We start from the raw sequence: 17228 nt of genomic DNA, 5'->3' as shown, positions 1-17228 counted from the left end.
TCACTTGTGACGTCAATATAAAGTATTTATATATTACCCATAATAAAGGTAGTAATAATAAATATATATTTTATTAATACAGTATTTAATTTTCTTTATTCGAATTTAAAAATCCAAATTTGTTCCACTCTTTGATGTAAAAGGCTATGAGTTAAAATATTATAAAGTTGTGATTAAAAAGCGCGTTTTAATCCAATAAAATGACAATATTATGAGATTATACTAGCAAATAGACCATCTCCATATGGTAAGTCTCGATGTATTCTTGTTCTAGAACAGTGGGGCACCTAAGTGATACCGCCGCCCATGACACTCTCAATCTCAATTCAGAGAGCTTGCGAGTGCCAGCCTTTTAAAAATAAATCTAAATATCTTTAATACGCTTTACTTTCTTTACAATATTTAACTGCTCGTTGACAACCCTAAGCTGGAGGTTGTATTGTAAACCTTATGTTAATGCTATTGTTTACCTGTGTGTCATTGCGTAACTGTTTAAGCTGAGGTGACGTATTTTTTATCCGGGTTAACAACTTTGCTCTAAGGGTTATGTACTTCGGGGAAATTGGAAAGAAAATTGTGACTCTGAATGAAAAACGTATGAATATGAAAGTGGAGCGAATACGTACTAGTTTTAGTTGTTTGTAACTCTACAGCTATGGGTGTATTTTGAGAAAACTTTAAGCTTGGTTTAAGAAAACCTAATGAAATCCAAATTAATACGTCGTAGTACCAAGAATAATAAATAATATGTTTACCGTAAAACCCAGCTCCAATTATTTCAGTAATGAGAACAAACAATGATGAGGATGTATAAACATTTTAATATACCAATTTATTCGCTAAAAACTTCTTAGGAATTTCAAATTAACCTAACAGCCTTGATAAACCCCCAGCGTGCAGTCATAGTGTTAAAACTGACATTAAGAACCACCATTAGCGCATATACATGCAAATTCAACAATCAACCGTCGAAAACCGTCGAAAATTATTCACATAGACTAACTCCAAAATCCCTTAAGACGCTACCATTTCAAACTACCGAATGACGTTTAACGGCAAACGTATGCAAATACCTCTGTTGTCTCTGGATGCTGGGGATTACACAGCTCTTCTTGTCTATGGCTTAGCTTAAGATGTATCTGAATATTGGCATAATGTTAAATCGAGTTATGACTATGTTCGCCAATAGTAATTTGTGGTAGCGCACGTTGGGTTCGTGTTGAGACTGAGATATCGATACATAATCGATTTCTCAGTCATATGAATGCCATATAAGAGGCATAGAATAGATTAGATTTATTTTTTCTCTGTATTTTATATAAAACTATTGGTTTCCTGTATTACCATCGCAAGAACTAGGACTAATTCAAGACATGGAACCGTAAAAATTGACACATAGTTTATTGTTAATTGTATACGCTTAAATATTTGAACAGAGTATGACGTTGAAAATCAAAACAATAATTTTAGTAATAACATGTTTCAATATAACAATGATTTATTAACCTTATAGTAATATAAATCATACAAGTTATATAAAAGGCGCCAGACGTGTACAATTTAAACAAGCACTGACCATTAATTCATCACATAGATCACTTGAAATTCTATGCGATCGACTTCTACGCATACAAAATGACTGAAACGTCCCGATTGATTTTCTCAAAGCCTTAAGCCCTTGAATTTTAAATTTATCTGTTTGCGACTAAAATATCACATACTATTTGGTGTAATAATACTAGATAGAGTTTATTCCGATGCCATAGTATGAATAATTACTATGTATAAATGGCTCCAAACTGCATATTATTTTCAATCTTTATATTTTCAGTAATTTTACTTCAAAGAGATTTTATATACTACTTTTATGTATGATACTATAAATAATAAGATATCAAAGACAGAAGTCTGAAAGGAAGAAACTCGCATTGTTAATATTGATTTTCCTTCATAAATTAAGTTTGCCACTGATAGGGAATTTAATGCGCATTGCAGTGTCTTTTATGAAAATTAGACAGACTGCACTAGAAATAAAGAAAGTCACGTCCTCTGAGTTAAGTGGCCCGCGTTCAATGGTCCAAAGTCATTAGGAAAGCTGTAATTAAACGACCGATTAAAAAGAAACGAATCTTTCCAGACAAAGGTTATAGGCGAAATATCAGTAGGTATCTACTAACAAAACAACTGGAGCGGTTTCAAATAATCAATATTAATGTTTACTTGGAGCTGTTAATGCACCGACTATATATAAGATTATTTTATAGACAGTACATGTTTTATAGGTTAGGTTTTATTATGTAATATTTTACCGATGTTTATAAAATGTATGAGTAGGCAATGAGCAGTCGTTAAACATTTTCAGATTTGTGCTTACGTTTTGGAAAAGGGTAATGGATCACAGTAACAGAAAAACCTAATCCATTAATGGATCAATGGATAAGACTCGGTGTTTTGGATTAATGTGCCTTCGCGAATGAGGAAAATGGAACTGTATACTTTCACTCCAATTATTATCGTAGCCTCTCTAGAAAAATATAATTATGTAACTTCCACAATGATGTTATTTGGAATTTCTTTAATTTATGGTTCGAAATTATTTCTTGATGATTAGAAATGTTTTTCCGAGCAACGGAAGTTAGTAAACACACAATGTACAACATCTAATAAACAAGATACTGTTTGGCAAGGCTGCAAGGCGTTCCCGATTACACTTCCATCATTCCGCCGGTTCATTCAATATTTTTTTTTTACTGAACGTTGTAATTTCTTGGCGCGAACGCATCCGTTTACATGCCAAACAATAAATTTATTAGCCGGAGGAGTGGCAACACTAAACTCGCGTCATCGATACGTCATCGATTTCACGATTTTCAATATTTTGGAAATCGATTTGTACTCGATGTTCTGCGTGTTATATAACGCGCGTCAAGGTGACTTCGTAGCCACTACTCCAGTCTATTTTAAGTCGAATTTCATAAATACACCGTGACAGCTCATCTCTCGCCCGCCGCCATGACTCGCCGGCCATTTTGCCTTGCGTAATTACCGGCCCTGCTTCTAAGATATTCCACATCAGTAGCAGATCAGCAGTTGATAAAAATACAAAAACTAAGAAAATTTCTATTTGATACAAAAAGTTTGTGATGGCATACAAAAAGCTTATCAAATCCCAATGAAAGAGCAAGATCTGTCGTCCAAATCATCCAATGTAACATTAAAAATAAACGCTGGCAAATGAAAGTTATCTCGAACGTTTCAACTATTAAAACGACAAATTGTAATTTTCCACGTAATGAGGCACAGTTGTCACAGAAATACAAGTTGCCTTGAGCGTCCTTGCTAATTTTAAAGTCCTTAAAAGTTTACCGTTTATGAGGTAACAGAGGTTGTGACGTATTTCTGGCAAGCTGCCGGACGCCGTACGAGAAAAATAGTCGAGACGGCGTGTGCCTTTATATTTAGAAGTGTCCCAATCGAGCGAAATCAACTAGAATCGGTGCTGGGGACGAGACTATCGCGATAATGTCCAGTATAGTGCAGGGCCGGAAAACTAATCGTATATTACGTGCATGTATCGGCAGATGCGCTGACCAAAATTGCGGAGCGAGCCTCCCATCAATATTCTCGACCTAATTGAATATTATTCGGCAATTTGTGTTGCTGAAAATCTGGCTGGGAATATGCGGTGTCCATATATCGTCTGGTAACGGTGTTAATGTTTTCTATGGGCATGACACGGAGCGATGCAGTTGCAGAACTATATTTAGCTGAGCGGTTTTAGCTCTGGGCCGACGTTTGCGCAACGCGTTGCTCTGAGCGGGACGGCGAATTCTATTATCGGAGAAATGGTACGGATTCAGTTAAGAAATATTGTCATTCCGGTGTTTTTGAGGACTGTCCTCTTTGCACCATCTGAGTTTTTTTTATATAAGATCATAAATGTTTTTTAAATAGCTTTCCAAGCAGAATTAAGACTTTGCTTGAATAACAAAACTAGAAGAACGTTTTTATCATAAAAGCATATTTGACTAATTAGTCTCAAAAATAAAACGTTGTTGTCTCTTCTCGATTACAAAGCAAGTTGAGATCAAAGACGTCAGAATAACAATGTATTTATATTTGTAACATATGTGCATACAAATGGATATAGAACTTCTAGACCAATAGATTTCTTGGAATTAATAATGATGGTTATTTGCTAGTTCCGGTACTACAATCAATACTATCTACAGTCAATTCAATATAATACCTCACATATTCATAGTTTCAAGTGAGTTACCAGATAATTGAATAAAGTTATGGAAAAATATTTTAGCATTATAAGAGAATTCAAATCTTTTTACAGTTAATAAAGTAGTCGACGAAATGGAAGTAACTTTACAACAAGTCTTTATAAACTTTGGCCGGCTTTTACTTTTATTATAAGCTTATTTATTTAGATTTCTTTACTTTAATGCCCTAGATACAAGATAAAAAATATTTTAGTAAGGTAACGAGGATAACTGTAAAAATAATCCTAAATCTTAACCTGAAGATATCCATATAATTGTCTGAACACTTATGAATGTTTTACGTCTTAGGCTAATTTTAGAGTTCTATTTAAGGGTGGTGCACACTCCCCAAATAAATGCAATTATCTTTAAGATATAGTTGGATAAGGTTAAGGACTGCTTAGAATTTCATTTAATAGTGGGAACGAATAATAATGAGGCAAAATTATTTAAGCCCGCGCAAACCCTTAGGGTCATCTAAGTAGTCTAGGCGTTCTACGATCGTATTGCCCGATCGTTTTGGTTTCCGACGGTTTTTCACTTAACGATGTCCTGTCTACGGCAATATAAATGGTATATAATTTTACGACACCAATCATACGAAAGGATTTACCTATCAGTTGCGACCAACCAACCACAAGAGCAAAACGAATTAAAACTACTTGACGTTTAAAAAACGTTACGTTGTACGTAATGCAAACTTATTCGTCGGTAAAATTAAGTTGGTAATACCTATCCCTAATTAACAACGCTTAGTAGCTTAATAGTTATATATATAACTGTTAATGATATAACAGAATCGCAAAATATATTTTATTTATGTATGATAATGACTTTTATTTTAACATTCTTAAATACCATTAAAATGTATTGAACATTCAAAATAAACAACTAACGAGGTTTTTAAATAAAGAGTTTTAACGTTTTAACGCGTTGAGTTATATTAAAATCCTCAGCTGAAAGCAAATAAGCACTGAAATACAGCAATATTTCAAAAATAAGCGAAAAATAACGTTTCCAAGGTAGCTCCTATCGGTATTTATCAGTGCAATGTCACAGACAGACGAAGATATTTTATATATTTGCTAACGAAGCGCTCTCGGCTTTCAGATAATGTTATGTTGGAAATTAATATAGGAGTTTTCATTATATTGTGATAGGTATTTTTAATTTTTGACTATTATTTTAATAAAAAATCTCGTCTTTATAATTTTTGGTCTCCATAGACACAGACATAGAGTAACAGACTAAAACGTAATCTAAAAATGAGATTTTTATATTTGTCGCTTACGTCTATAACAATGCTACGCAATTGACCTAAAAACCGACCAATTTTATGTACGTATATTAACTAGTAAATACTATTTACTAACTCTGATAGTTCAGTTTAATATATACATATTCCCAAAAAAGCATGTAATGTAAAACAGAATAGATAATTATTTAAAAATAAAACGTGGAATGTCATATACATTACTTCTACTTAGCAGACGTAAGACGGCTGTAGAAGCTTCCTTATACACTGTATATTCAAGGAAAAGAGGAAATTGAAAATATTTCATATAAAATAATGATATCGATAACAATTTGAGCGAATTAATCCGGAATCGGCAGATTACAGCGCGGCCCGAGCAGCCGTATCGAATTGATTTTATGTAAGCCGCCATTTTAGAACGTTTTAAATTATTTTTAAATGGAATCATAGTTTAATTAAAAAAATCATAGATTTTAGGATTATTTCTACCATAAATAAAACAAATTTATAATGTCTATGTCATTAATGATAATTTTAATAGCTATATTTATTTTTTAGATTACTGTACGAAACTTTATACGAACATGGAGTATTTCATCAAAAGTTCAAAGCCTAGAAATATGCACTGAAAATTCACTCTACAATCGTGAATTTCAGTGTAAAAAAGGAAAGCAATAAGATTCAATATCCCAGTCTGTAGATCTAGCTATTCTAATGGAATACTAATTCTTAGGGTTTAGGTTTAGAATGTAGTGTTCATTTCCCATATTAGAGCAATTTGTAAATAATAGATTAATTGAATTGAAAGACCGTTTATAGTGCTTACTATTTTGCATGTACGTACTATTACGTACCTTCTTACCTACAACAGAATTCGTAGTCTAAATTTATCGTATACGATTCTTTACTCTTTAACATTTTCTGGAGGCCTCGGGGCAATTAAGGAGTGGAATAGCTGGCCCTGGCCACAAATAAAAAAAACAATTTTATCAGTCGAGTTTTTTAATCAATAATTGATTGTGAAACTAAGTAGATTCTTTTAGTATTTAACGTTAAAAAAAAGTTGTTTATTAGTCAGAATATAAAAAGATTTTTTTCCGGAGTCTCCATTGTGGAATTCCCCTACATCCGGCCCTGTTACTAGATAATGTTCTTACTATAGTAGTAGTTCACTTAAAACAAACACATAAATACATAGAAAAAATTTACTGCAAATGTTACACTAATAAAGAGGAATGATTTGGCTTTTGTTTTCTTGTTTGAAATGGATAACCTCTAAAACTACTCGATCGATATTGAAATAGTTTTCACTTTGACAGTTGCTCGCGTTACACTTTCAGCTTGTTCCTTTAGTTTTTTATTACTTTTTGACGATTTTTTAAAGAGATATATCTCATAACGTATATCAACTGCATAATATAACAAAATTTTATAATTCTTTGGGACAATATTATTAATTTCATTATATATATTTGGATACATAACGTCTGTCTTGTCAGTGTCAAGGATACGTCCGGTGATGGATGTTGGCAGGTCTCCGACAGTCACGTGCTGAACGTATTTTTAAGATTTCTTACCACTGCTAATGTATTCATAGGTTAAAAAGGTGTGAAATATGAATTATATATTTGAAACTTATAATTGACAGTATATTTTAACCATTTTCACAACCCCAACTAGTTTTATATTTTATTATGTCATAAATATTTAAGCTATATAACCTATTGGCTTTGGATAAGGGTTCTGATAATATTATTAACTATTCTCCCCGATTCAAAAAATAAATGTATGTTTAGAAACGTTGGCTCACTGTCTATCGTTTGTAAGCTATAAACATCGTTGTAGTATTGATTAATATATTAATATGTTAGCCAAATCATTTACCTGTTTCTTCAAATAATAAGACTTTTAACACTTGTATTCTCCCTTGCACAACATATGGTTGCGTCACTTGGTGTCTGACAGACAGTCTCAGAGTAACACTTGCGAAGTGTCAAAGGGCAATGAAATGGAGTATGCCTGGAATAAGCTTGAGTCACAAAAATCAGAAACTCGGATTCTAGCTGCAGCGAGCTGGGGAGGCTTATGCCCAAAGGCGAGATATTTTATAATCTTATTTGATATAAGCTTATAACAATCTCAATGTTAAATCTGTTATTCGGAAATAAAGGCTTTATTATTATTAAGGGAGTAAAAATATACTTTATAAATATAGCCGGTAAGATCTTTTTTACTCTTAGCAAGATAATTCGTGTCTAACTTTAACATATCAACATTTGCAAGTTAAAAAGATTCAATTACGTGGTACTAAATCTAGTTACCCCAACAGCAAAATACCGCAGAGCCAGTGTTGAAGTGTTTAAGTTATCTTAGTGAAATCGTTAGAGCGTGTCAAGAGGTCTTCGTAGCGACGATCAATGATTAGATTCATTAGAATATTACGTGTTTAGGGATTAAGTCGTTTTAATTTCTATGTTCATAGTTCTTTAGTCTACACGCAAACAAGTAAATATCACACATTGCTCTGTGATTAAATTTTCAAAATACATGATAAGGCAATTCTAAAAAGAAACATGACAAATTAAATTATAAATACGTCAATAATCAAATCAATTGTGACAAGTAACACTGTTAGATCCCTAATGTAATATAATAATAATAACAGCCAATTGTCAAATTTTATTTTTAAAAAAATAGAATATAAAATATGGCATAGAATATAAAACATTCTTACGTCTTAAAAATATTAAAAGCTATTTCGCAAGAGCAGTCACGGGCTGTCTGATAAATACATTATTTCAACAATTATAGAGGAAAACTTGGATAGCTAAACTATTTAGAGACTACGAATGGCGTAGTCTGGTCATTACCAAAGTAAGGGCGTAACATTAAAGCAGAGAGCCGTCTAAAAAAGTAAATGCAATCAAAACTGGGAAGTCTTAATTGTTGGAAATAAACGTTAAACGACGTAGCGTAACAGATAGGAATGAGGCGCTGCCAAGTCATACCGCGGCTAGATAACCTTGTATTTATAAAAAACCTTTTTACAGTTTGGCCAAAAAGGGTGAACGCCTATTATTAAACAAATCTAAGTAAAGGGGCGCGAATCAAAATAATTGACCAACCTTTTTATATGGAATATCATTATCATGATCTAGTTTTAAATTTTTAAAAAAGAACAAGGAAAAGAATTGTTGCGCTTGCAATATTACATATTAGTTAAAGGCTTTGTCCGCATGAATTACACTTATATTCTGATTCTATTACGGAAAATTATTTATATATCTTTAAATGCTATTTTTCCCTGATTTCAGTTATAAACCTAACCTCTTGAAACTACGAGACGTAATGTTTATTCTGTACAACTTTAATCACCCTATTTTTGTGGATATACTCGTAATAAATTCTTGTTTAACGGTGAAGTAATATATATAATTGCGTAGATAAAAAATAAACTCTGAGGATAGAAACAAATTGCTATATGCTTTTCCTCTGATTTCAGTACAAAACCCGCCTTCTTATAAAAATGGCGAGACATGTTCTTTCTGTATTATTCTAGTCACCATATTTTTTTGGTTATACTCGTAATAAATTCTTATACATCTTACTCTTCGAAAATAAAGACCTAAACGTTATATAGAAAACTCTGAGGCTGGAAATAGATTGTTATATTTTAGCCTATACACAGCAGCTAGCTACATATTACATTAAACTAGCCGTGTCATTTTTCGCATGTTTTTCGCATAAATATTGACGTGACTCCCTCGTACGGAACGTGACTTCGAATGATATTACGAACTAATATAACGCCATACATAATTGTGTGTCAAACACTTCATGATACTATAAAGTTTTTCATTTGAATTTATATGTTTGCATCTGTTTAAATCCTAAAAGCCTTGAAACTTTATAATGTATATATAGAACAAGAGGCAAACTGACAGGAGGCTCACCTGGTGTTAAGTGATACCGCCCCCCATGGACTCTCAGTGCCATGAGGCTCACGAGTGCGTTGCCGGCCTTTTAAGAATTGGTGCGCTCATTTCTTGAAGGACCTTAGGTCGAATTGGTTCGCAAATACTTCAATGGTCATCGGGTTCCACATGGTGGTACGTGCGCGGCAAAAACTGCCTTTAAAAACGCTTAGTACTGGAATGACAAACATCGAGGTGATACGGGTGGTATTTCGTATTCCGCATCGACGTCTGATGATGAAACTCATATCCAGGTATTAATCCTAACAAAATTACGATTTATAATAAAAATATGATAGCGCGAGTTATTTTTAAAGCATATATATTTTTTAAGACAACATACAAAATGAAGTTAGTATACATTTTGAACGCTTTGTTTAAACTCCTAATGATTTAGCTAATATATATGATTTAAATATGGATACTAATCAATTATTATTAACGAATTATTAATCTAAGATTCAACTTTAATCTCCACGTAGTATCAATCATATTATTTTACCTTTTTACCTAAATTTTAACTGAACTTATAGTAAACGCATCTATAACGGTTTTTGGTTGACAGTGACATGAACAAATAACACCACGCGATGTCGGCGGATTGTTTATAATATCTCATAAAGTGGTATTGCAAATGTTGATTATTCCAATACGTTTCTTTGAATGTACGTTGGCCTAGTGGCTTCAGCGTGCGGCTCTACCTGAGATCGTAGGTTCGAACTCCCGCTGTACCCCTTTGGGTTTTCTGTCTACCTGCGCATTTTATACTCGCTTGCACGATGTTGGAAAATATCGTAAGGAAACCGGTATCCCTTAGACCCAAAAAGTAAGATTGACCTAAGACGGCCTCAGGCACAGAAGGCACCTGCTTACCTATTCCGAAAATGATTACGAAACGGACATAAATAAGTCCCAGACCTAAAAGGTCACTAGTTTCTCTTAATTCTATATAGACTTTTTGTGGAATCGTTTTTATAATTCCGCCCGCCCTAGCATTAACTAAAAGCAAGCTGAACTATACAGACACTATACATAACTTTGATACGAAATTATAGTACCTATATAATGTATATTATAAAATATACATCCTCTAGTAAATAATGTTGATGTGTACACAGAAATATGTAATCGCAGTTTGGAATTTTTTGTTTAACAAAAGTACAGTTTATATAATATATTGAAACAAAATTAAAATTTTAAATATATTGTACACATAAATAAATAATGTTCCTTGGATATTCTTATAAAATGATAAATCGTATTGATTTATGATTTCTGAATCGTTGACCTAAATTCCATAATTACGAAACGTCTTATTGAAGCATTCAATAATTCCTGTAATCAATAAAACCTAATAAAACCAATCACCAAATTCACAATCTACTAATGGAGTTTCCTTTGCCTTTGGAACACGTAAAAAAATATAAAAAAGGGAACGTGCAACATTCTTGCTGTAGGGAGTGCATTCAGGGCTCATGCACATTTACAGTCATAAAAGAATGACCATAGATTAAAATAATAGAATCTGTGGCCAATCTTTCCACACGGATTCAAATTTTCTTAATCTAAAGTTATTTGAATTTACATCACATTTGGAAATGGATTTGTTTTAATATGAAAACTGTTTGATTGATGTTAATCAATAAGAATAATTTTGTAAATTCAAATAATTTTAAAAATAGAAACTAACATTAAAAATACAGATTATATCAACATTAACAGTTAGTGAAAACATCCAAACACCGATAGTGGCAAGAAAAGGTGATAGAAAAGAGAAAATAAAAACACCAGAGGGGGTAGGGGGGAAAAACATCGAATTTCGTAAACACCGATGCGACGCGAACCGCTTTTCACCGGCCGGGTACTTTTAGGCGATTAGTTATTTTGAAATTTAACCAATTTATTACAAGAATATTTTAAACATTCATTATTACAAACTTTAGTAACTTTTAACAATATTTCGTGTATTCCAAATATTTTCATTAGTTTATTGTAACAGATTAAATTGCTCGAACGTATGAATTGATCGTAATAATTGAAAAAAGATCTTAGACGCCATAATAAATAATCCTATATTTTTCTAGCTTGTCTTTGCATTTAGGAAATTGTACATATAAAACGAATTCAATTTATACATATGCCACTTTTCTACGTTATTGCCTTCAATTGCGACTACTGCCCAGCCAAGCATACACCGATGTAAGCACTTTCTTAGAAACAGGAATTTTATAAAGAAATTTACTTATATTGCATATAAGGGCTGTATTTCCTTTTACGGCTAATAGAAAATTCATTACTGATCTGTAACATAATGTATGTAATATCTAGCGTATATACTTTGATATATTAAATTCTGTTAATTAGATGCATTTTTATCGATCACTATTTATCTTGTATTACGTATTAAATTGTTTAAATTATTAAAGCTATTTTTGAAACAAATTGTTATTTTCTTCGTCATTTTAATATATTACATTGTATGCTACCAGTGTTTCAACTTGTTTGTTTCATCCGTCCGTAGACAAGATTTATAGTCTGTATTCGATATTTATGTATAGAGTATTGGTGCAATGTAAACGGTATATAATCTTCGTGAAAAGGTTCAAACTTTCAGACGACTGCAGTGCGTTGCCGTAGAGTACTGCACTGCTTACTCATATCTTAACTGATAACATATTGATCCATTAAACGAATTTCGTTTAAATTTATCTTCAGCATTTGTTGAATCGAATATAATGTATGCAATAATATTTTTACTCATTTAAAATTTCAACCATATATTGACATTTTGAAAATGCGAAAAACGTTTATTATAATTCCATATACATGCAGCTACGTCGTGTGTTCAAAATTCAATTGTATCATTAGATTTCTTATTCTAGCAAGGTTAGTTTATTAGAATAATTTCATATGATACGAAAAATTGTCAAAATTAAAATATTAAAGATGTAAGAAATACAGCAACGATAATTTCAATATAGTAATGCAAAGAGATATAAAACTACACCTACGTGAATGCTTTTAGTCATCTAAGATGTCTTAAATTATATACGTATTAAAGATATTAACAGCGAGCTTTGAAAGCACCAGCTTGGAAATACTTTAGCATTTAAAACAAACATTTAGGTTATATTCATCTTCGCATCTTAAACCGAACGAAATAAGATCTCTGTTTTTCAGCGTGAACACAAAAACGTCGAATTTTCAGTGACTTTATGTAACGCGCATCAAATAAACAAGCTAATTTATATAGCCTTATTTTTGAGGTGTTGCGACGCCCTCTTTACCCTACCTTATTGATCTGTTTACAAACTTACACTTAACACTATTTTTTAACACGTGGTGCCTAGCACTGAACACAATTTTAACCCGAAAATACCCGGGCGGCGGACGCGAGGAAGAAGCGTTACAGCCCACAACATCTGTTAATATGATCATTGTTAATTACATATGGGTTTGTTGTTAATATATTGTAGCAACCTGTCCCGAGGAGGGCGCTTGAAGGTAGGTTGCGACGTCGTCCACCATGCAGGCTCGCGGGAGGTCGGGTAGGAACATAATACGTTAGATGGCGCGCATCACGCGTGCGAGCTCCGCGGCGCGCCGCGTCCGACTACCGACTGGGCCGAGAGCTGCCCGCCTCGCCCTCACACCCCTTACTATTTCAGGGCTGTAAGCTTTTCCATTTTTCCTGCATCGCACAACTAGTTCACGTAGATGGCGTTACTATATTTCATCTATACATTTGACTACTAATTGATTCTCATACTACACTATAATACTTTATAAAGACTTCCTGTTAGAAGTAGACCTGTAAATTATAACAATGTTCAAGTGTTTTGTTGACGCTTATAATATAGATTACACAAAATATACATTACAGTGTGGGTATATCAAATTAAGGCTAGGTTTTTACCTCAACTTTACTTTTTATAATCAAGAATAGATTAACCATTCGACGTAGTTTGGTAATCATTTTCCAACATTCATTAAAATGTATTTAAAGAATCAATAAAGATGCTTTATAGAATTTGTTTCAATTTATTGTCTTTAGTCAGCAGGCAGAGATTGTGCTTTTAACCTAAAATATATGTCTAATACCAAAGATATATAAGATAGATACATAAAAATGAAAATAATATTACTAGAGTTTTTCCGGCTGATCAGCCCTAGCCAGCACGTTGTAATGCATTCGCAGTGCTCGCTGCGTCTCGGCGCCATTCGGTCCCGATCGGTACTCGCTCGTCGTCACTCGGAAAGCTCTTTCATTTCCTACTACGTGACGTATCAATGTTAACTATATAATGCAATATGCACTTTATGTTACTACAGTAAAGTTTAAAATAGCCCACACAGATCCTCCTTGAGTATTGTATTCGACTTTTGAAATATCCTAATTTATCGAACACTTATTTAAATATTGTAGTCTCTATTACAAGGAAGTAAGGTTCCCTTTGCGTGTGTGCGTTTTCCAGCTGACTCGTCATAAATGTGTGCGTAAAAACACATCTTGGGCGGAACGGCGTTACGTTTGGGCGCATTTTTAGACGGTTTCCTTTGGCGTGTTAAAGAATATTTTGCTCAATTTTCAATATTGCAGTATAATTAAATTATGTTTTTACAACTTTTGTTAGCTTAGTACAATGTTCTTCTCAACTTATGCTGCAAGTTTTTATTACATCATCGAGATATTTTAGCAAATGTTTAATAATACTTGAAAAACTGCAAATATTAGTAGGATTTTTAAACAAACCTTATTTTAATTTAATCATTAATATTTCAAAATAGCTAGGTTATTAACGAAAGTGCATTACAATATTTAACATTGTTTTCTAATACCTAACAAAATTCACGAATTAAAAAGCTTATACTTGCTATATTAAGGTCACATATATATATACTATAACTAATAAAATGCCATTTAAATAATGGCTTGTACCTGGATTTTTCTTTATATTGTAATATGTTTTGATTTTAAAAGTGCTCGTTACTTTGTATTTATTTCATAACTAAAGTTCTATCAGTATTCTACTCCGCATACGGACTCGCCTGTCTACTTAGAGCGAATTGTATCTTATTTCGGCCATACAATGCGCAGAGGCGATGAGAACTTGGAGAAACTGATCGTGGTTGGTAACACGGAAGGCAAAAGATCACGAGGCCGTTCACCAACCAGATAGATAGATCAAGTAAAGGCTCATCGTCCTCAAAACTGAACACCTCAAGAGAGGCGCTGGACAGAAACCTATCCTTCCTTGCTGACCACGACAGACATGAGCTGCCGATTAAAGAGAGAAAGTGTACCTATTGTTTGTTTCATATTAAATAAGTGTGATAAAGACAAAATATTCAACTGCTATTTGAGGCTTGTTTTGAATTCGTAAATACTGAATTATTCAAAAATTGGATAGCAGACATGGTTATAAGTTTTGTTGCTTGCTACAGCTTTATTTTTAGAGTTACACAAATTAGATATTCCTTGTTTACTACTAATGTTAGATATATTATATCTGGGTGAAGATTTAAAATAGTACGTTCGTGTAGGAAATTTACATGACAATAGTAAATAAATTCATGACATTGATTTTTTATACTCTGTGGTAGAACAGAATCATAACAAGTCAATTGTCTTCAATAGGTTAAAAGGGATTGACCTACTTGAAGATTGAGGAAAACAAGCCTTATTTTTCCTTTGCCGAACTCTTAACGTTGGTAAGGGTTCATCCACGTTTTCTTATAAAAATACTTACTTTTCACCAAAAACCGATTTAACACAAGACTACTGTTATGGCACTACCACGTCCGTTACACGTTTTCTCGTACTTGCCACGGTTGATTCGAAGAGATTTGAAGCCATTAATAACAAAAATATATAATAACGATAACAATGAATAATATAGAATAATAACGGTAAGAATTCTATTACAATTAATGAAATTCTGTAATAATCTTGGTATTAATAAGGTAAAATGAAAATGTTTATTATTTGTATTCATGTCTATGATAATAAAAGCCTTTTGTAAAACTTTATCTTAATTAACTTTATTTAACCAATTCCTGTAAAGTTGCATATAGTAGAACATTTTTCTAAAAAAAGGTCATAAAGAAGTTTCACTTTCACGTTCACAAGTTTCACGTGTGTACACTAGTACACGCACAAAATTTTAAATAGGCCTGTCCTATTTAAAATTGCAACATCAATCAAACAAGCAGGCGGGTCACTTGTGTTTACCGCCGCCCATGGACACCTGCAGGATGTATTTATATCTAAATTAGTAGCAATAATTTCGCAAATATTTGTAAAAAAAAAACAAAGCAAGTTTAACGTTTGAACTGCGAAAGTAAAGAAACGTTTCCTATATTCCAATAAGAACTCCAGTTTAAAAACGCATTAAAGCAGCTTAATGTAAATAACAATAATTGTAAGCTCACACACGTTTTAACTTTTAATTAATCCAAGCACTTTTACGGGAATCTGTAAGATTATTCAATGGATTCCGAAATGCAGAGGCTTAAGCAATTACCCTCAACCGTACACACTGTGATAATTTATTTCTAGCTGATTAGTGTTTTAGTCTGGGCACACGCGTGGCTGGAGCTTTTACAGGCAGTTACAGCATATACATACTGTTTACACACCATGCTTATAATCTATACGAATAATTTTCTAATAATATCTCCATACCCAACAATAACAACTTACAAGTAGCTCATAAAATCACGAAATAAGTTCCTAAAAATGAGATTTATAGGATGTGGACACTTAACAAAGTATAAATAGTTCGTATCATTTTGTCCACCACCAGAATAATCCCAAAACTGTAACTTATGGTTTCCGGGAGATCTTTTTTTGATGATTTAAAAATCATCTTAAAACAGAAAACCAGTAATATTGAATACGCCAAGAAAAAACTGTGTTCACTTGGCTTAAACCCGTGTGCAACAGTATAACATGATTGATTAATTCAATCCTGAACTAAAGTAAACAGTTACCGAACCTAATAATAATAATTATTATTTATTAATTCACAAGAATGTAGTACAAAAATATTATGGTGGTACAAAGCTCCGCATATCTGCCACACATGATGGCGGTAGAATTTTACAAAGTACATAGTTACATATTATATGACATTATCAGTCATATCATCATAGTCAATTTTTATATTATTTCATCACTACATCATCACATTATTAAATTATAACGTAATCATCACGTTATATATAATATTAATTATAAAGTATCATTCAAATAATCATAAATAATTGAAATTGAATAACCCTCTTTCTTCTTTTAGGGTAAGTATCCCTCTCTTGAAGGCAAACTAAGTCACTTTTTTAAAATGCCCACGTGACCCTTAACATGATTCCAATTTCTTATTTTAATATATAAACTTTTGACTGTAGATTAATAACAAAATTTTAGCAGAAATCTTTATATGTATACGTATATGGTTAAACATTCCCATTTGCAACTCAAGACGAAAAATATTTTGTTATCTAATATAAAGCAACAGTTTTAACAGTTACGATTTAAATATATTTAAGGAAGATTATCTGCTGCTTCGTACGTCCTTTTATTACTATAATAATTTATTTATGATTCCTTACTGGTATGGCCCTTACAGATCTTATCATCACCGAGGCGCAGAGACTTGCCGAATACTATGCCACTAATACGACATTCAGAAATAAAGAGTGCGACTGAAGAAAAAACTAGCAATACCT

The 17228-nt window shown here is 32.6% G+C and overlaps 1 protein-coding gene across 5 annotated transcripts in view; it reads right to left on the bottom strand.

Annotated features, from left to right (window-relative positions):
* Positions 1-13105, bottom strand: part of LOC123715251 (nuclear factor 1 B-type) — a 39312-nt gene extending 26207 nt beyond the window's left edge. For all 5 annotated transcript variants that reach the window (XM_045670193.1, XM_045670195.1, XM_045670194.1 and 2 more), the window contains exon 1: positions 12981-13105. In XM_045670193.1, coding sequence (XP_045526149.1) covers positions 12981-13058 — 78 coding nt within the window. In that variant the 5' untranslated portion in view covers positions 13059-13105. The remainder of the gene's footprint in view (positions 1-12980) is intronic.
* Positions 13106-17228: the final 4123 nt, after the last annotated feature.

Source organism: Pieris brassicae, chromosome 10 (assembly GCF_905147105.1).
Source record: "Pieris brassicae chromosome 10, ilPieBrab1.1, whole genome shotgun sequence".
NCBI lineage: Eukaryota > Metazoa > Arthropoda > Insecta > Lepidoptera > Pieridae > Pieris > Pieris brassicae.
This window is presented reverse-complemented; position numbering and strand designations above follow the sequence as displayed.